The sequence below is a fragment of the Hippoglossus hippoglossus genome, chromosome 22, assembly GCF_009819705.1.
Source record: "Hippoglossus hippoglossus isolate fHipHip1 chromosome 22, fHipHip1.pri, whole genome shotgun sequence".
Lineage (NCBI taxonomy): Eukaryota > Metazoa > Chordata > Actinopteri > Pleuronectiformes > Pleuronectidae > Hippoglossus > Hippoglossus hippoglossus.
In genome coordinates, this window is record NC_047172.1 from 3,868,530 (window position 1) to 3,889,922 (window position 21,393).

The 21,393-nt window shown below is 41.8% G+C and overlaps 1 protein-coding gene across 2 annotated transcripts; it reads left to right on the forward strand.

Annotated features, from left to right (window-relative positions):
* Nucleotides 1-335: 335 nt before the first annotated feature.
* vps39 (VPS39 subunit of HOPS complex) lies at nucleotides 336-21,213 on the forward strand. Of its 2 annotated transcripts, none has more exons than XM_034576918.1 (24): nucleotides 336-961; nucleotides 1,177-1,242; nucleotides 1,683-1,747; nucleotides 2,180-2,222; nucleotides 2,444-2,538; nucleotides 4,083-4,181; nucleotides 4,304-4,396; nucleotides 5,087-5,270; nucleotides 7,417-7,537; nucleotides 7,809-7,929; nucleotides 8,210-8,339; nucleotides 9,705-9,847; nucleotides 10,005-10,145; nucleotides 11,158-11,299; nucleotides 12,790-12,876; nucleotides 13,237-13,310; nucleotides 13,504-13,720; nucleotides 15,390-15,518; nucleotides 15,847-15,949; nucleotides 16,529-16,574; nucleotides 17,350-17,499; nucleotides 19,434-19,568; nucleotides 19,930-20,021; nucleotides 20,351-21,213. In XM_034576918.1, the coding sequence occupies exons 1-24, from the start codon at nucleotides 889-891 to the stop codon at nucleotides 20,430-20,432; spliced, it is 2,631 nt and encodes an 876-aa protein (XP_034432809.1). In that variant the 5' UTR covers nucleotides 336-888; the 3' UTR covers nucleotides 20,433-21,213. The 2 variants fall into 2 exon arrangements, with proteins under 2 accessions (XP_034432809.1, XP_034432810.1); XM_034576919.1 differs by having other exon boundaries at nucleotides 8,213-8,339.
* Nucleotides 21,214-21,393: the final 180 nt, after the last annotated feature.

A 21,393-nucleotide genomic window follows, 5' to 3' on the forward strand; every position in this document is an offset into this window, starting at 1 on the left:
TAATTCCCAGAACATTTCAAGACTTCAAGACTTTATTTTTCTCTTGTACACAACAAGTACATAACAAATACAAAATTGAATATAAGGTATAAGATAAAACATATAAAATAAAACTAAAGTAATTAAATAAAATACACACCTGAAATATAAATTATAAACTAAATGCATAGAAAACTAAAACACGTGTCACAGAGTATATTATGTATTTATCCTTTGGTCAAAAAAAGAAAGAACGTGATTTTAAAAACGTTATGAGTAAATCTCGCGAGAAGTGAACCTCAGCTCCTAACGCGAGCACTGCGCCTTTAACTGGTTCCTCGTGAGGACTCCGGGTCACGTGCCTGTCAAACCCCATTGGCTCGCGCAGCCGTCGTCAACACAACACAGGAAGAAGCTAAGCTAACCAAGCTAACGAAAACACAGCGCTGCGGCGGAGACGTCGCGCATCACTGGTGTCACTGGGTCAACTGGTGTGGAGCTGGTTGTTGTTATGGACAGGGAGACGGGTTCTGTGAACAGGGAGTGAGCGGGCAGGAGGATGAGGAGCAGCCGCAGCAGCAGCAGCTCGCTAACTCCGGAGCTAGCAGGCTAACGATCAGCTGTTGTTTTGGTAGTTTTGCTAACACGTCAGAAAGTGTTTCCTCACAGCAGCCTGTGACACCAGAGCTTCACCACAAACACACACACACACACACACACACACACACACACATCGCGTTTCCCCTTTCCTCCTCCGTCACGGTTAATGGCGACACACACAGCAGCACCAGCCTCACACGTTCACCAGCGGGCCGTCAGTCAGCTGCTGTCCGGCGGGCGGTGACTCCCCTGTGGGGTCCATCATCCATCAGACGGGGGCCGCTATTGAAGCTGCAACATTGCTCCAAGATGCACGACGCGTACGAACCGGTGTCGATTCTGGAAAAGCTCCCGCTCCAGATCGACTGTCTTGCGGCCTGGGGTGAGTGGTTGTGTCGCTCGCATGGAGCTGGTGTTTCCTGGGTTTTAACATAAGATAAGGGAATTCTGTATTAGTCCCACAACAGAAGCCGCAGTGTCCCACAAGTGTCCCACTTGTCCTTCCTGCAAGTTACATCTGATACAAGTCTGTGTTTGTCTACCGTGATGTGCTGCAAATTACTGACCGTCAGTGACTTTGAATTTCTCTTCCCACAGAGGACTGCCTGCTTGTGGGTACGAAACCAGGGCATCTCCTTCTCTACCGAATAAAAAAGGATGCAGGTAAAACTTAAATCAAGGGGATGGGAGGTACTGGTTTATTTGTATGTGTGTATTGGTGTCTTTGAGTCTTTCTCAGCAAGAAAATCAGCTTTACTTGCCAACTATGTGCATGAATGTTCTCAACCGACAACACACAGTTGGAGAGATAGATAGATAGATAGATAGATAGATAGATAGATAGAGAGTTGATAAAAGAAACAAAGAAAGAATCCTACAGCTTAAAAATAGGGACATAAAACTTGTGAAAAGCTGAAAATACATGCATATATAAACATATATTAAAAGTAACAATGATAAACAACATAAAGTGTCTATAAACAAGTCAAGCGGTTTTCTGTAAACAAAATACGATTGCAAGGGTACTGGAGTATTATGGTGGGCTTCTTTATTGCATGTGATGATGATGATGATGATGATGAATGTGTCTCTGTTCTCCTCAGGTACCAATCGGTTCGAGGTGACGCTGGAGAAATCCAACAAGAACTTCTCAAAGAAGATTCAGCAGGTAGACATTAAGGAGAACCACAGTCTCATTTCTGCAAAAAAAAAAAAAAAGGGGGAAGAGGAAGTCCGATGAAGGAAGTGACGTCTGATTTTTAGGGAATTCATTCTGTACATGAGCCTCACTTCACTCTCTTAACCTTGATTTTTAAACTGCCAATGACAAACTCCCTGTCCTGGGATGATTCTGGGAGTGGCGCACACTTCACCACTCGTCCTCATGCCATCTTAGTATACCAGAGATGGTGTGTGTGTAATGGATCAGATCGGCCTCCAACTTGAACATTTAATTCATTTATCGCCCTAACACACAGCGGTGAGAGCCCCGGGCAAAGTGGGTTGAATAATTGAGCTCTGCTGTTTTCTCAGCCCAGGTGGGATGAACTATTCATGTCCTCACTCGGCGCTTTAACTGTGTTTCCTACTCTTTCTACAGCTTTATGTTGTCGCGCAGTACAAAATCCTTGTCAGTCTTCTGGGTAAGTTTTTCTCACTAACACATTTGTATGAATTTTAATGATTTATATGAGTTTAATCTTCACCTTTTGGAACAGTAGTTCACAACCACTTTGGGACATTGAGTCCAAAGATACTGCTTAAATAGCCTCTGTTTATTGTTGATTTCCCTGCTACTTCAAATTGTACTTATGGACAGTGTCATGACAAATATACATCAAGTCTCTTTGATTCTGTCCTGCAGAGAACAACGTCCACGTCCATGACCTCCTGACATTCCAGCAGATCACTGTCGTGTCCAAAGCCAAAGGAGCTACACTCTTTGCATGTGATCTGCAGGTCAGTGACAGCAGTGTTGTTACTTTATAATATCAAATGTATGTATTTTTTATTGCTTGTGAATCTTTCTTGTGGGAATAATTTGCCCTTTCCACAGTACTACAGTCATACAGCTATAACTTAGTGGATGAATGAAGGAGAAAAGGCAAATGAGTGTCTTAATGGTAATCTTATTAAACCCTTTGAACCCTGCAGAGGAAATGTTTCTCCACTACCGACATTTTCTTTTTTTACGGTGATTTCATTCTTTGGAGAATCATCAATGCTTCTGAAATCTGTACAACGAAGCTAAAAGGTTCTGTCATGTTTTTTTAACCAAATGTAGCTGAATAAACGCATAAGAAATATTGATCCAAAACATTTCTGAACATAGAACCATGAACAAATATATTTCTTATTTCTCTATAACTTATTTGAACTATATAGATTTTTTTAGTTTTTGAGATATGTCCATTTTTCTCTGTTCTTCTTCCGCCGCTGTTATCAACACGTTTTTCACCACATGTAACAAAATGTAATGATATCTTCACTAATGTACAACGTGATGAGGTAGAAAACAGGTCCTTGGCTTTCTGCTCTAACTATCACAGTTTTTATTTTAGTTAGATCTGAACAGGATCATTCGAACAACAACAATCTCCTGTGGTCAGTTTCTGGCCTCGGCCACAGGAAGTGCATTTTCAGAGGCGTTAGACCAGGAAGCTTCAAGTGAACTGGTTTATTCAAGTTGATCAAATTAGGCTTCGAATGGGTCATAACTACTGACTGATCACTGGAGCTCACCACAGTCTTTCAGCCTTTTTAGAAATACATTCCTCTGTTTCAGGCAGATTTTCTGTATAACAGTATGAATAGAAGATTCCTTCAATGGTCATTTTTATGTGAGTACTTAAAAACAAACTGGCATTTAGCATGAAACAAAACATGGCAAATAGAAAAAGACATTGCAGTGCAGCACAGCAATAAATAAATACCAGAAAAATAAAAGCTTAAGAATAGTGTAGAGAGCTGCTGCAGTAGTGAATGGGTTAACAGATTCAAACAGAAGGCCAAAGACACCAGCGTGGTTACAATCTTCTGTGTGGATTCTCAGAGCTTGTCAAGTTCATTGCTCTTCCTCAGGCAGAATCAACACAGGCAGCGATCCTGAAATCCAACATGCTGCTGCTTCCCACCAGCACGAACACACAGGCACACGTTTTTATTTTTTTCTAAGTCATTCCCTTATGACAGTTTCCTTGACAGAAATGAAAAGCAACATGATGTCTATTAATATGAAGCTCAAGCCTGTGTCAGTCTGTTGGCTGTGTGCAATGGCAGCCTTGAAGTCAGGAAAGTCCATTTAAATATCTATTAAATAACGTTTTAAAAATGTAATGTAGTGGAAGTAAAGAACATATATTCTATTCAATATAATCTTTATCACACAATTGTTGTATGTGTCAAAACAATGATATTTTTCCCGTTCCACATGTCTGTGTTCTCATATTTTCCCTGATTTTAAGCCATGAATTGTATATTTTCTCTCTCTTTCTGGCGCTCAGCAAACCGGCCCAGGGGAGGAAAGGCTGAGAATGTGTGTTGCGGTGAAAAAGAAGCTCCAGCTGTATTACTGGAAGGATAGAGAGTTCCACGAGCTGCAGGTATGATGATACATCTGATGTGTGACTCACTGCAGTGTGATCCACATTTAGGTGCGGCCTCCCCCCCCCCCCCAAGTCTTTGTCATATTTAGTCATCTCACTGTTTTCTTTTTGTCTGTTAGGGCGACTTTGCTGCACCAGATATTCCAAAGTCCATGGCTTGGTGTGAAAACTCCATATGTGTTGGTTTCAAGAGAGACTATTACCTTATTCGGGTATGTGCTCGGATAGCGTTCATTTCTTTACACTCTGTAACTTCCTCCAGCTCAAGTGGTCGTCCGCTCATAATCTGTCTTTTGCATTTAAAATGCTCATCCCTCGTAGACTTATAAGAAGGCTGTCAAAGGTTTGTAGTCCCCTTCTTAAAATGTTTTTAAACTGTCTATTTTCTGATTTGCCCTCTTGCTTATTGTGAAGCATTTTGTAACTGTGTTTTTGAAAAGTGCTCTAGAAATACTGTTTATTATTATGAAAAATAAGTCTGTTATTTCTGATTGGCAACGTTGTGAAGTTGGTCTCCTGTCATGACTTTTGCTCAAACTGGTTTCAGTCCTAAATTGATTTTTCTGGCCTCACAAGTCTGCAGGGAGTGACAGATCTTTAGAGGAATATCACTTTAAAATTATCTTTTATTTTTTTAATATGACTTCTGAAAACAAATTAGAATCAGGCTGCTTCATAACTTGTTCTTGTCTGTTGTTTGTGGTTTTTTTTGTGTGTTTCTTATTACTGGTATTCAAATCATCAACCAATGCTTGGTAGAGTTATACCTCATCCAATCGTCATTTCTTTATCTGTATAAAGTGTCTCATAACTGACCTTACAGATTCAATTTCAGCCACTAAGGTATTATTAATACATTCTGTATCTCCTGACTCACCCGCACTATCTGTCCTGTGAACCAGATGGACGGTCGCGGCTCCATCAAGGAGCTCTTCCCGACTGGGAAACAGCTGGAGCCTCTGGTTGCACCACTGGCTGATGGGAAGGTGGCTGTCGGGCAGGATGACCTCACTGTTGTCCTAAATGAAGAGGGCGTTTGCACCCAGAAGTGCGCCCTCAACTGGACAGACATCCCGATAGCGATGGGTAAGAAAGAAACAATAGAAAATACAACAAGTACTGTTCTGATGGTTCTACGTTGTTTTCTTAAAGATGAAGTCGCTCATGCTGTTGTTTTTCTGTGCATATGAAAAACACGCCTCTTCATTTGCCCAATCCAAGTTACTGCTTCTATCTGTTAATGACTCCTGATTAACATGCGAGAGTTGACTTGTGTTCGATGTCGATAGAAACTGACAGCAAAGTCAAAAGGAGACTCGCGTGCGGAGAAACGAGAGCCAAGAATCCTCCCCCGGCGCTCTACACTTTATAGTTTGTCTTCCAGATAACACGGGAGAGGTTTTTGCCAAAGTGTGTCAAACTCCTGGCAGTCGAGTTTACGCAGCGAAAACAAAACCAGCCACATTTTCTGCTGTGCTTAAAAAAAGGATGCATAAGATTTCTTAGTCACGTTTCAATAACCTATAACATTTTATTAGAGTTTATTGTATCTCAAGGAGAAGCATCTATTGATTTTACAGAGGACATTGTCGGCTATAAATTTGACCAGTTATCATCGACGGGCTTGTTAATGGTAATTATCCTCCGCTGGTCGGAGCACACTAAATGAAGGAACGCCACGAGGAGAAACAGCCTCTTTAGCATCTTGACACACGAGGACAAAACAATTATGACATTTAGTTTTAGTTAATGGTGTTAGATTTACATAATTCGTGGTTGCATGCAGGTTTTTGTTTGTCACAGAAATGAGAAAATCTATCTGAAATATAATTGGACGTCTGAGTGGGAGCACAATTTGATTAATCTTTATCTGATAAAATATTAAACTTGAAGCGTTTATTGCATCTATATGAAGTGTTCTGCATGTTGCTGTTACATTTCTCTGACTGGTTAATAAACATGTGCCCATGATGCCATTGTGTCTGTAACAGCGCAGTCTGTTCACGTATTTGTCACAGTGCCTGAGCAGGTCTGCTGTCATAGTAATAGGATATTAAAACAAATGCCTGATAAAGCATTTGGCCTAAATTCTGCCTTTGTTCTGTCAGTTATTGTCATCTAGCTGCCGTCTGCCCTCTCTTTCTTCTCTTTCTTCTCTTCCTTAATCTGTCCTTCCCTTGTGTAAAGTCTTTCTTTCCAGTCTGTCTGAGCCGCGCTGCTGTTTTCCCACACGTCAGTGGAGAAAAGACCGTTTTAGATCAGCTTTTTATCCTGTGACTAAGACACTGGGTTACTAATGGACTTTGTGGCAGAAGCGAGGCAGATGAGCTCTCGTTGTCTGTCTGTGCTCGTTGGAATGCAGAGAGGAACAATATGAAGGGAAATGAAGCCTCCGAGCGGCGGTTTCGTACGAGGCAATTTCCTCGTTTTGATGTTGGATGTTGCTCTGTCACGTATCAGCAGAGGATGAGCGCCGGTCAGTTTACAATATCTTTCACTGACTGGATGTGGCTGGAGCCGAGGGCTGTGGCTGTTGCCCGTGGGCCTGGTCTGTCCGGCCTCAGGCTTGTCTGCTTCGCTGTCTCGAGCTATATTTCCTGCCCCATTAGCCTTAAGGTCTTCATGAGGAACCTACTTTCAAGATGGAAGGTTTATTGGTAGCAAAATAATTTTCACACTTTTAAAGCCTTTAAGCACAATGTTTAATCAAGATTTATGAATTATTCTCTGAAAAACCAAGGAAAATGTTTAAAAACGCCCCAACTCACAACGTTAAATGAATAAAAAAATTATTCCATGGGTTCTTCCCTGACCCATTCAGCATCCTTCAAGTGTCGTAGTAATCCGTCCAATAATCCTGCTGACTCTGATGAAACCTCCTTGGTGGAGGTAATAAAATTATATTGTGGTCTCTGGTTAGACAGCTGGCTCATCACACCTTCTATATGTCCTCCTTTTCACTATCAAAGGAAAAAATGCTCAAATAATAATACAAAATCATATTGTTATTACAAATATATTATAATACCCATTTTGTGAAAGAAATGTAATATCCAAAAACGATACCTGCTCTCTTTTCCTTAAAGTGTTGACAGATCCACATATTAACACAGTTCTTTGATAATGTTCAGAGGATGTGTAATACTTTCATATCATTGACCCACTTGTGATGATTCCGTTGTTGTTGACGTGCACAGAAATCTGACACTTGGCTCTTCTCTGATGTTCTCAGAGCACCAGCCTCCGTACATCATCGCCGTTCTCCCTCGGTACGTGGAGATCCGGACCTTCGAGCCGAGGCTGCTGGTGCAGAGCGTGGAGCTGCAGAGACCTCGCTTCATCACCTCAGCAGGGTGAGCCCGGCGTTTTGTTGTTTTAATCATAAATTCTATAACGATATAAAAACTGCACTCAGTCACATAGGTTTGAGGCCTTGTTCCATTTAGATGCACAACATCTCTAAAAGAATATCATGAATCATGTGCTGCTGTCATCAGCTCCCCTGGTTTCTGTGTCTCATGATAATGACACTAATAATGTCAGTTCCTCCTTACAAAGAGAAACACAGTTGTCCCAACCTGTCCTCTCTCATCTTGTTTTCTCCCTTTTTTTTATTTTTCACAGGCAAAATATTGTGTATGTTGCCAGCAACCACTTTGTGTGGCGCCTGGTGCCTGTGTCCATAGCGAGCCAGATCCGGCAGCTTCTCCAGGACAAGCAGTTTGAGTTGGCTCTTCAGCTGGCGGTGAGCAACAGAACCACTCAACTATTAAACCGTGTTATTAAATTCCCGAGGATACAATTTATGCCCGAGCTCAAGAGGATGGAACACTGAGATCACTTATCTTGATTAGGTCAGAGCGTTCAAACAGTGAGATTCCCATGGCTTTGTTCTTTAAGGTCAGCTTATCCAGAGATCTAGTTTTCCTTTCCAGGGGCCTTTCATGTGGATTTCACATTCGTGGAAGTGAATAATCTGACTAGATTTTGTTGGTTTTTGTGTGATATTTTGCTTTTTCTGCCAGAAGATGAAGGATGATTCCGATGGTGATAAGAAGCAGCAGATTCATCACATCCAAAATCTCTACGCCTTCAATCTGTTTTGCCAGAAGAGATTCGATGACTCCATGCAGGTGTTTGCCAAACTCGGCACAGGTAAAGGTTCTCAGCTGAAGTTTTTCTGTTCAGGCCTCATTTGTTAAACGGAGCTGCGATTCGATTTTAAAACGACTATCGACGCATCAAAGAGTTTTGATTTTATACATGATTTATTGTTTTTATCACTGTGTGACTATAGGTGTCATCTTCACTGGCCTCATGATTTATACTTTAAAAAAATATTTTAGACTGTTACTGTTGTGTGCACTGTAATTTACAAAATTAGCTTTTCAATTAAAAAACCTGACTACAACAGTCAGTCTATAACAGTAGTCAGTGCTCTCCACGTTAATTTGAAAGTAGGGCTGCAACTAATTCTGATAGTCGATTAATCTATCGATTATTGAAACGATTAATCGACTAATCGGATTATGAATCACACAAATACTCAAAGCCATCAGCTTTTAAGTTTAGCTTGAGGTTGTTTGCTGCATGTGATGACTGACAATAAAGACAATAAAGATCGATACTTCATTCAAAAATGTCTTTTAATAAACTTTGCTGCATATTAGGCTACTACTGATACAAAAATAACGAAAAATCAAATAAATTTTAATTCAAGTTTCCCTTTTTCACGCACTATGACGTAAACCAACGAATCATCGACTATTAAATTCTAATGAAAGTTTTCTCTCCACTCAGACTCCAGCAGAGGAACGGTCATTAATTCAAACATCATGTTGCTCTTCTCTTCTTTCGTCGTGGTCCAAACATTTTAAAGCAAATTGCTTCCAGAAAGCAAAGTAAACCAAACAAATGGTAGCAGAGAGCTTAGTGAAAACCAGGTGACCTTTGTGGTTACAAGTAAACCGAGTGAGGAATGAGCTTTGAAACACTTAACTCTTACCTACATCAAAGAATCTAATGATCAAAGGATAACAATGTTTCAATTGCATCCCAGAATTCCGATGTGTAAATTTGTGACATTGATCTTATTAAACCAACCGTATCTATGGCAACAATAGACCATAATAAGATAAAAAATAAAATTAGAAATAAAGCGTTCTATATAATAGAACCCTTCTCTGTCGCTCACACTAACTGAACCACATTTATTAAGTTATCAATCGATAGTGTTTGATCACGAATCTGGATCGTTCTGTTCACCCCCTCTTGTGTTGTGTGTAGCAGATGAACTATTTACTATTTAAATATTTGTCTCATAAACTCCAGAACAAATCAACAAACACAAAATAACGTCTGATTAGAGTTGGTGTTTATTGTTAAAGTGTAAAGTGAGTGCAGGTCAGCGGGAGGTTGGAGGGACGACACTCAGACAGAGACTCTGACGCGGTAAAAGACGACCAGACCTTTTTAATGTTGATGGAATAAAACTTAAGAAATCCCTCCTGTGCTCTGCAGATCCCACACATGTGATCGGACTGTACCCGGACCTGCTCCCAGCTGACTACCGCAAACAGCTGCACTATCCCAACCCACTGCCTACACTGTCCGGGGCAGAGCTGGAGAAGGCTCACCTCGCTCTTATTGATTACCTCACCCAGGTCTGTGTGTGTGTGACGCCCTTCAGATTTTAGCTTTAAATCCGGCTCTACATAAACACAAACATTGTTGTAACATCATAATAAAAACATGACTGGCAAAGATAAAGGACAGTGAGAAACTTCAAATCTACATTTTCTTTTTCTACTGTTCTTACAGAAACGCAGCCACCTGGTGAAACAGCTGAACGACTCAAGCCCTTCCACAACATCTCCACTCATGGAGGGAACACCAACTATTAAAAGCCGCAAAAAACTCCTGCAGATCATTGATACCACTCTGCTGAAGTGTTACCTACATGTGAGCCGACCATCTTCTTATTTTTCACACTTTTACTTGACATATTGAGATATTTACTTAAATATATTGCAATTTTCTATCCTGCAATTGAATACAAAGTCAGAAATTATGAATTGAATAACACCTTTTGTAAGAGTGATTTTTATCTCCTGCTTTCCCTCATGTGCCTGCATCTGCTCACACTGTAGCTGCAGGGATAGACACAGGGAAGTTGGGCAAACTCTAACCATGCATCACTAACATTATGCTCTTTGATTTACAGCCAATCTGGAATCGTAAGCGAACTTAGTCCAAATGTTTACATCAACGGATACAAATTATATCAGCTCTTAAAAACTTGGCAGTCGTCACCGTCCACTTAGAGCAAAAATAAAACGATGATTTCATAAGTCGGTAATTCTCAACGCTCATAGAAACTGGCACCAACACTGGGCAGTTCACTGCACCGCACATGTAGCCAGATGGCTCCTGTGTTAAACTGCTCATTGGCAGATTTACTTTGATGTAACACAAGCTGAGTCACTGTTGAACATAGTGTGTGTGACTGTCACTCAGTAATCTGTGAGTCAAACTTCATCAATGGAGTGTTGGAAGGATGAATGAGATCACAGTTATGAGCCTCCGAAGTAAGTTTCTGCACAGAACGGGAAACAGTCTTTGTCTTATTTCTCCGTGCAGAAATGTGCATGTTCATCTGATGTGTGCGATTCAGGGAAAATGCTACCAGGTGCTTCCTTTTTTAGAGGCACAACAACCTCTGTTCAATCAGTGGAACTCCCAGCACAGACCAAGATGATGCTGGATGGAGAAGACGGGACTGACTGGAGATCCTCTAGGATCGGGCTTCAGAGGGCCAAGCATCTGCAGCAGATTATTTAAATGAATAACACATCGTGGGGCAGAGAGGATCGACTACGACTTGTCGTCTTTGTGTGAAACACTACCTGAACTCTTAAGGGTTGGATGGATATATGTTCATGTTGTGTAATCTCTGATCCTCCCCTCTCTTCAGACCAACGTGGCCCTGGTGTCCCCCCTCCTGCGCCTGGAGAACAACCACTGCCACATCGAGGAGAGCGAGTACGTTCTCAAGAAGGCTCACAAGTACAGCGAGCTGATTATTCTTTATGAGAAGAAGGGCCTGCACCAGAAAGGTAAGATGTTCAACCACCTGTGCTGCAAGTTGTCCATGTATCATTGAGTACAATCTGCAGAGAGAAGCCGTTAATAAAGACTGGTCTCCTCTTGCAGTTATGACAAGTGGAAGACAGATCTTTGGGGATGTCCACAGTCATTTTCAAGTTTTAAGACCCCTTATATGAACTTATATGAATCATATTCAGACATGTTGTATATGTACACTGTAAAATTAGTTTATTTTGGTTTACTTTCCCTCGAAGTCTCTTTCATTAGGATGAGTTAACTGAAATCTTTGAGTATTTTAAAGAAATCTGTTGTCAGACCTTCCACAGTAGGTGAAACTTATTTAGTTGACAATGGATTAGTTCCGTTAGACGTCCTAGTGAGCCGTGACTGTCAGCCTGCATGCACAACACAAGAACCCTGGAAATGGTTTGTGCTTCTCCCGTCTAATCTCATCCAAACCTACATTAGTTTTATCAGAAAGCAAACGAAAGTCAAATCTGTTTCTTGTCATATAAAGTTGAGCACATATGAAAAGCATTTTCAGTGATCAAATCTTTTCCTCAGTTAAAGAAATCTCTCTCTGCATATTTTTAAAAAACGTCTAACGAATAAAGGATGAAAAGAAAGGAAAGAGTATTTACAAGAGCATTTAATTTAACTTTCTAAATGAACACACGATTCAGAGAATCACTTTCCAGGGACATTTCCTCTGACATGATTGTTTTTGAAGTGAGAAAATGAATCATCGCGCAGCAGAAAGAAGTCAATCACTAGACAATGACTGATATCGGAGTTCAGCTGTAATTGTGTGGTTTGTGTGGCAGTGTGGTTTATCTGTTGCAGACCTCAGCGTGACAACCGAGCACATCCCTTCAAAACACAATGAAACATCTGCTTCCAATTTCTCTCTCAAATTGGATGTTGAATTTGCGGTTTACTATTTAAATGAGAGATCAGTGGATGGCAGCTTTCGCCCTCATTACCTCCTCGTTCAAACACAAGAGCGGGATTGTTCCATTATGTTTCAATTCAACAGAAACCAGTTAATGTGCTTGAGTCCTGGGCGCGGGGCGGATCAGCCCCGTGAGGCTGCACAGTTGATCTCAGTGGAGGTTTCCTGCGTGCGGCCGGCTCGTCATCCTCGTAGATCAGAGCTGTCTGAAGGTTGTTTGGTTCCTGGCAGTGTTCTGCGGTAGATTCCGGGCTGCTCTGTTGGAGTCGGCCTGCTGTACTTTGTGTTGATGATGTCATGCTGCTGAAGCCTGCCTCGCTCTCCCACTGCCAATTCAAAGCAGCTGTTCCCAGCTCGCCAATTAACACTGGAGCCTGTGCTTCGTCCAGTTTCTGTTGGCGGAGGAATTATGTAATGCAGCGTGCCGCAGAGCCGATGACATCTTGCTGCTTTCCATCACTCAGACTGATTTGTTCTCCCTTTTATTGTTGCTGTTCCCCCTTTCACATGTTTCTCTTCTCCTCCGCCCTGTTCACCCCTTCACAGCTCTGCAGGTGCTGCTCGACCAATCCACCAAGGCCAACTCTCCGCTGAAGGGCCACGAGCGAACAGTGGAGTACCTCCAAAGACTGGGTACGGATCAACAGCCAAGTCAGAGCTGTTTCAAAGTTGTCATCTCTACTACATGTTGTTGCAATAACTTTCTGGAAACCTCTCAGAATACTTTCACTCAGATTGTGGGCGTTGGATGAAATGTAAAATGTTGCATCTGTTGCATGTCATTCTGCAGCTTTTATTATTATCTGGCAATGACTGAAGGTTTTGACTTGCACTTAAGTCTGAGCATTTTCCTGAAATTGGAGAAATCTGGAGGGGCTGTGTGTGAGAACTTTTGTTTGAGTGAACCATGAGAAAAAACTTTCTTGGCCTGTTTCCTCTTGAGCTTCCTTGATGGAGTTAAACTTATTTATTTACTTTCATCCTGCGACACAGGAGTCGAGAATCTGGGCTTCATCTTTGAGTTTTCTCCCTGGGTGCTGAAGATCTGTCCTGAGGACGGTCTGAAGGTGAGACGCAGAGAATTTACCCACAACAAATGTTTCATTTGGGTGTTGAACGTGGTTTTATCATTATTATTTATCCTATATCTATACGTAGAAATTTGCTCTTTACGTTTGTACTTGGTTAAACCCTAGATTTATTGTATTTCCACTTCCTGCTCTGATGTAGTTTTAAATCCTCTCTTCTCTTCCTGTTCAGATTTTCACTGAGGACCTGACGGAGGTGGAGACTTTGCCCCGGGACAAGGTGCTTAACTTCCTGAAAGAGGGCTTCACGGAGCTCGCCATCCCATATCTTGAGCACATCATCTACGTGTGGGACGAGAAAGGCCCGGAGTTTCACAATGTGCTGATCCAGCTCTACCTGGAGAGGGTTCAAGTCCTCATGAAAGAGTACCTCAACTCACTGCCTGAAGGTACGAGCTAAAGACCCTGAGGTCACAGTATCTCTGGGCACTCTCAGGAATAATAATACTTTTACAGTACCTCATATAACCACTTCAAAAACTGAAAATTATTAAAATAATGTTTTTGGACCCATTTGATACACAAACCTGAAAGAAAGATAACAAAGCTAGAAAATGGAGGAAATATAAATGAGAAGTGTTATTGTAGATCCAATGTCAACGTAACCCAGGAGCTCGCCACCACTTTTTAAAAAATCGAATTAATGCCAAAAGGAATTTTTCAGTTTTCTAGTCATTTTCCCTGCGTATGGGTTCAGTTAACCACTTTGCTTCCCCCGTCCAAAGAGTTGTCTATTTAAATTACTTTGCAAATAAAGCCTGTCAGGACGGATTAAGAAGTCCATCCATCTCTGTCTGTTTGTGTCGTTTTAATGCTCATCCAGGGAGCGTGCTTTAAAACGGGCCTCTGGACCAGCACGGACACAGAGGTGCTCGTTAATCTGGACTCTGTCTGCAAAACAAACAGTAAAAACAGCTAATTAAACAGATCAATCCTGCAAGATATTGCTTCATGTTGCTTAATGAAGCAAGTTGCAGGACACAGCCCGTGATCGGAAGATATTGTTCCTCTGAGATTTTTGTAACTCAACAATGAGATGAGTCTTAGTGTGTCTAGACATTGTGAATATTAAAGCCTGTGTCAGCAGCAACTCCACAGATTATTTTCCAGTATAATCGCTCTATCACGTACACCATCGTTTTATATTTTTACCTCCACCAAGGAGGTTATGTGTTCACCCCCGTTTGTTTGATTGTAAGCATGATTAAGCAAAAACAACTGGATGAACCACCACAAAACCTGGGGGGAGGATGTGGAATAGGTTCGGGGAGGAACCGCTTCAATTTTGGTGCTGATCCAAAATTGCTTTTCTCTTTATTTATTATTGTGATTTTCAACATTTTCGTTGATTCCTCAGATAATAATTCAGTGTGTGCAATTTGGTGCTGATCCAAATTTAAAAAATCAGGATCTAGAGGATTTGAATGTGGCTTCATGGGGGGGCTGTTGGGTCTTGTCTGACGTGTCCACTCTACTGTGAGTGCCGCTCAGTTTTATCTTCATTAATATATTTTATCCAACATTTGGATTTAACCAAAAGCCACAACTGTGGTTTATAAGACAACAAGTTACAGTTTCAGTGGTTTGTATTTTACTTCAGTACAAAATCAAGTCATCTCACAACCAGGCCTTTTCTCCTAAACTTGGCAGATAAACATCAGCTACAAAAAAAAACCTTAAACAAAAACTTGTGTTTTAAATCCAGTGCTTGTTACTGATACTCTGTGTATCACTGAGATCTATTTAATGTGGGGAGTGTATTTCCTTCCTGATTAAATATTTACTGAGCCAATTTCTAGAATATTTGTTTACATCCACGTTTGCTCACTTGCAGTCGTCTTCTTGTTTTCAGTGTCTTTGGCTTTTTGTCTGTGTGGATTTAATCCTGCTACTATTCAGACTCGTGGCAAAATCATTGACTACTGAAAGAACTAGACAACCACATGCAGGATTTTGGGCTTTTCTTCTTCCTTAAGAGTGTGTTTCTGATGTTAATCAGTTAACTGAGCGATTGTTTCAGCTCCAGATGCTGAAATAAAGTCCTCTGTGCTGTTGTAGGGGTCCCAGCTGTTGCTGCAGGAAAGGAGAAGGGCAGCCTGGGGGAGTTCAGGATGAAGCTGCTGTCTTTCCTGGATATCTCTACCAGCTATGAACCAGCCAGACTCATCAGTGATTTTCCCTTTGATGGTGAGAACTCTCACTTAGATGACACATCAAATTCTGTTTGCTTGACGAATACAAACAAGGACGTTGGAGTTATTTCCTAAAGAAGTTGACTTTTGACTGTGAGATCCTGTTTCAGAAAAATGCGTAAAGATAATACGAATGGCATTTACTCTTTCGTTGTTAATATCAGGATTGATGGAACCGGCACCTAAGAAAGACAGTTTCCTATATTTCCCATTACCTCATGTACATATGTTCTCAGTTACAGAGGAAAGTTTTACTGCAGTTGTACGTGCTTTAAGCTGAAGGCTTTAACGTGAACCTCTTGACCTGGTTTTCCCTCTCGAAGGTCTGCTGGAGGAGCGCGCTCTGCTTCTGGGTCGGATGGGGAAACACGAGCAGGCGCTCTTCATCTATGTGCACGTCCTGAAAGACACCCACATGGCTGAAGAGTGAGTCCTTCTGCAGGTCACACACCACATACTCCTGCAAAGCTGTGCGGGGAATCAGCAGCGAATGTATGACTATGAAAGAGAACAAAACCGTAAGGTAGTGATTTAAAGTAAGTGGTAGAAACCATATTAAGTCACGAGCTTGTTCTTGACCTTCCAGGCAGATTAAGGATCTTTAAGTAACATGTGACCAAAGCTGCTTTCAGAAATATACTGAAGTCAAGAGATCTTCAACAACAAATGACCGAGTCAGTTGATCCCTAATAAAATGTCTGAGTGAGAACATGTGAAAATGCAGCAGGACATCGTCTGGAAAATGTGCAACAAGCGAGCGAGTGGGCGCGTTGATGAAGTTTCTAACACTCAATACAAACATCTCCTTTCTGCTCGGCTGTATCACGCGTTTCTTCGATTTTGGAAAACGCCCGCGTCCTATTTTTCTAATATTTTCCGTAGCTCCTGTCTGAAAACACGCTGAGACATCCTGGATTCCTCAGGAGCGTCGGTCAACATCAGGGAAATGAGCAGCTCCATCGTGTTTTTATATTTGCTGACGTGCTTCCTCTGTGTGCTCTGCAGATACTGTCACAGTCACTACAACAGTTCAGTGGAAGGAAATAAAGACGTAAGTGGCTCCTCGTCTAATTTTCCCTTTTTGATTTGTTTTGTTCTTTCTACTTGGATTTCACTGTTTGTTTTGCTCTCTTGGATTTGATCACATTTCCGATGTGTTTTTTTTATGACCTTTTTTCATTTTGCACACTCTGTTGCCCTCATCTAAGTGCCTGTGTTTCCTGGAAGTGCTACACAAATATAATGGATTATTTATGGCACATGCACATTGCTGGTTTGTTTTCCATCAAACAACTATTACATCTGACATCGCCTGTTTATACTTTTTGTTTAGTGTTGCCTGACAAATCCAAAACTGAAACTGAATAATTTAGAAGCCTTGAATTGTTGGTGAATCAGAGGCACAAAGAAATAAGATCTGTGATTGAGGTTTGAATATTTGATTGTTGATATTAAACCTGACTAGACGTTATAAACTCAGCATGTATAAGACATCCAGGCTTATTTCCCTTTTAAATTTCTTTAAAGTAACATTTTGACTCCCTGTAAAATTACTAGTAAATCATTTATCTTGTCAAATATTCCATCATAGTTTATTTTACTCCCTGTGTTGATAGATTCATCTTTTTCTTCAATTAATTTAATTACAAAATGTTATTTACTTTACTGTATTTCTGTCTGACATCATATTTCCCTACTTCCTGTGTTTCCATTAAACTGCGACACTCTCACCTGATTTTCTAACTGGTTTTCTTTACAAACCCTTGTTCAGATCCTGACTCGCATGGACTCAGATCAGTATTAACAGTTGTATTTCCGCTCTGTAGGTTTATCTGTCTCTGCTGCGCATGTACCTGTCGCCCCCTGACGTCCACTGTCTGGGGCCCATCAAGATGGAGCTGTCAGGGCCTCAGGCCAATCTCCAGGCTGCCCTGGAGGTCCTGGAGCTGCACCACAGCAAACTCAACACCTCCAAGGTAAACAGCACCAGAGCGGCACTTTCACTGGTCTGGTAATAATGATCCTACTTTTATCTCAGTGTCTAAATCAAGTAAGTTGTAAACAAATCACAAACATTTCCACTTTCAGGGGACTGACAAACTCTGATGTGAATTTCCTGCATTTTAATTTCCTGCAACAAACTCCACTGGGTTCTTGAAATTGCTCATTAAACCAGAGAGCAAAAAGTATTTTTCTAATTCAGCCTAATGCCTTTTTATTACTGCTCAAATGTGATAATCGCTCCTAAGGACGTGGCAGTGAAAGTGTCTCGTCTGTTTAGCCTCGATTAAAATGGGATAAAATAACATGATTAATGACGACGCGCGCTCACACAAAATTAGTCGTCGGGCAGTTTGTGTGAAATTAAATCAGCAGCCGAGCTGAAGAGGATTTAGTTTGTTTTTCAGAGCGAGATCAGAAGGGTTTTGCACTGTTGGGTGAAATCAAGCTGCCGCGTTGGGACGGAAAAGATCCAGTGAACCAAAACCAGATTTCCACCAGGGGGCTGATCTCCCTCGAGAGGCGTGTGCGTGTGCGTGTGCGTGTGCGCGTGCGCGTGCGCGTGTGTGTCGTAATGTGAACGTCTCTGAGGAAACTCCTTTCATGTGTCTGTTTGGAATATCTGCGCCCACAACCAAGAATAGCAGTTAATTGAATAAAAGCTTTTTTAGCTCATGACCCATTTTTCTCGTCAGACATTTATATCACAATCGTCTCAATGCTGTCGAGCAAAGATTTCCCTCGAGGAGTTCTTTATAAAGTTGTTCACAGCGCACTTCCCCCCCCCCCCGCCCCGTCAGCAGATTGTATATTCTTACTCTTCCACATCTTATCACCGTGTCTCTGTTAATATTTTAATACTGAAGTTGAGCTGCTCCAGTTACATTCAGGTTGTAAAATGCTCCATAACAAACTGCTCTGTAATGTATGTGTGATTTTTAAAGAGTTTATGAACGGCACCGCTGATCCGAGTCCAGCCACAGAAACGTCACATTAAGAGTCTCTCAGGCCGAACGCTGCAGGTTTATGAGCACGTGTAGGATCAGATCCGCTGCTCTCCTCCATCAGCTCTGATGGCGCCATGCTTTCATTTCGCCCCCCCGGCCTTCCTCCCAGACGCTGCCTCACCAGGAGACGATAAACGAGACGGGACATATCGTGTCAGCATTTTCAAAACAAAGAGCGAACCAGATAGTCAATCAGCATCTGAAAACCCCGCCCCCACACATTTCAGACGTTGGCATTGGGGCGGCTGCGTCCGACAATCTCTCTTCACGCTATGATTGAAAGCTGTTTGAGTTTTTTGAGTTGCTGATGTCGTTAACAGGATTTTAGAAACGGCTTCTAATGTCAACACAGTACTTCTCTAAATAAGTGTGACTTCAGGGAGAGCATGTTTGAATATGTGCTGTTATCCACTTATTCAAACACTTCAGCGCTCTCTCCTGGAGTTTGACCTCCACCACCTTTCGAGTCCGACCGCAGCCACGTATCACACAGATTAGTATTCTGAGTACGGGTCTGCCTTAAGGACTTCTTCAGGTCTGAGGCTGAAAGTTTATTTTTTAACCTTGACAAGAAGATGACGACACGAGTCCTTTTAAAAAAAATGAGGAACATGTGAGCGTTACGTTCTGAGCAGATACTGAGTTTAAGTTTGTCAGCAGCTGTTTTCAAGGTCAAGATCTGCAGGCTGTTAAATATTCATGTTTGACCAACATTTACACACTTTTTACACCTGAAGGCAGCTGTTCAATCCTGCTCCCTGTGCCCGAAACCTCCTAATCTGACCCAAAGTGTTCCTTTACTAAGAGAGATCACTGGTCTTCACACGGGAAGAGCCACTGTGACTTATAAACTCCTAACGTCTGTTCACCAGTGTTTGAAAAGCTGACTGTTTGGTTTCCAGGCCATCAACCTGCTCCCGGCAAACACGCAGATCAGAGAGATCCGGGTTTTCCTGGAGAGCGTCCTGGAGGAGAGGGCTCAGAGGAAACGCTGCAACCAGGTGCTGAAGAGTCTCCTGCAGGCCGAGTTCCTCAGGGTGAGTCCAGACAGGAGTGTCAATAGGATTCAAATGTCAGGTGTTAACATCTCGTGATGTGACTGACGTTCGCGTGAAGGTGAAGAAAACGTCTTGTGGTGTTTGTGAGATTATTTCATCGCCTCTGTCCTCTTGATGAGAAAGGAATCTTTTATATTTTGAATTTAATCTTTAAATATATAAAAAAAATAGTTTGGTTTCTCTTTCTCTTATTTAATGATGAACAAAATATCTGAATATGTCACCTTGAACTCAATCTTCTGACCTTTTATAGACAAAGCGATTTAATTGAAAAGAATAAACACAACAACTTTTCTTTATTAATTTCTGGTTGGTGTTGTTCGTCTGCTTCTGTCTCCAGGTGCAGGAGGAGCGAATCTTCCACCAGCAGGTTAAATGCGTCATCACGGAGGAGAAGACCTGCAGAGTTTGCAAAAAGAAAATAGGAAACAGGTAAAACTGGAACTCGGTGTCGGAGTCGAATTTGTCTCAAAATGTTCTTAATGTTTTTATTCATATAGTTTATTTTCTATCTTTGGATTTTGGTGATGTACTAACTTAGTACATCACCAAAATCCACCCTTTTTATTTCACTCCTCATATTTACAATAACAGGCCAAAGAAACTTTAAATCTTAAAGATGGAAAAAGTTAGATTTTATGTTTATGTTAATTTCACACCCTGTTCATTTCCACTTTCCTCTCACACATTTAAATGAAACCCTTGCTCGTGTTCAGTGATGCCGTGAGTAATAATCCCAGTAAAATCCTCCTCTGTTTCAGTGCGTTCGCCAGGTATCCCAACGGAGTGGTGGTTCATTACTTCTGCTGCAAAGACCGCACGGTGTGTCCCACCGAGCAGTAACAGCCTCTGCTCGCTCGGACGCTTCATCAATAAATGATCCTCCTCCTTCCTGCTCGGGGATTCACTCTGTGGACGCCCGTGAAGAAGAGAAACACCAGAAAGGTTGGAAGTTGCTCTGAATCCAAAGCACCTTGCAGGACTTGCGAGTGCAGACTTTTTATTTTGAAGTTAACCTTGGACATCGCTGTTGTGGCGCTCGACTCCCCCCCCCCACCCCCGCCCCCGGGTGGAATCAGAGCTGCCCTCTGAAAGCAAAAGGCCGCAGCTTTCTGACTCTCTGTGCATGAAGTAACAGGAGGAATGTCCCAGGTCGCTCGGCCCGGAGGAGAGAAACGAAGAGAGAGAGGGAGGTGGACTCTGACATTTAGGAAAACATGTCCCCGTAACGCGAGGAGGGATTTGTTTGCCCGACACGTTCCTTCTCTCCAGCAGATGATCCCAAGCCTCGATGGGAAGCCGTCTTTTCTTTCTCTCTATCTCTTCCTGTGTCTCTCCCCTCCTGTAACACTGTGTCGGCCTCACACTCTGCTTCTTAGGCCGTAGCCACTCTGCACTGTTCAATGCCTTCTGTGACTGAAGATTGTACTTACAATGAGGTCAGGTGTCTTTTCTTTGAGCATGTGCCGGTACTGCAGTCGTCTTCACACTGTTTCACCTTTTTTTCTATTTGATTGAAACGTTTGAGGCGACTTCTCCAACTAACATTATTCATATTTATGTTCTTTTCTTCTTTTGCTGTCTTTGTGAAGTGACGACGACTACATCCACGCTTTTAACGCTTTTTTTCCGAAGTTCTCATCTGTCTCATTGTATTCATGTTTTGTTTTTTTCTTTCTCAGTCACATCAGAAGTTTATGAAGAAGAATTAGATTCTAAAATGAGACTACGTACATTTAACAGCACCCACGAGTCGTAACTACAGGATAATATTGATTTGCTCAGGTTAGTGTCGAGCTGCAGT

Excerpts from the sequence above, each read along its gene's own strand:
- vps39 (XM_034576918.1), top strand. The coding sequence starts at position 889 with ATGCACGACGCGTACGAACCGGTGTCGATTCTGGAAAAGCTCCCGCTC. Across the intron at positions 9,848-10,004 it reads TTATTGATTACCTCACCCAG|AAACGCAGCCACCTGGTGAA; the intron begins GTCTGTGTGTGT and ends CTGTTCTTACAG. Across the intron at positions 20,022-20,350 it reads AAAAAGAAAATAGGAAACAG|TGCGTTCGCCAGGTATCCCA; the intron begins GTAAAACTGGAA and ends CCTCTGTTTCAG.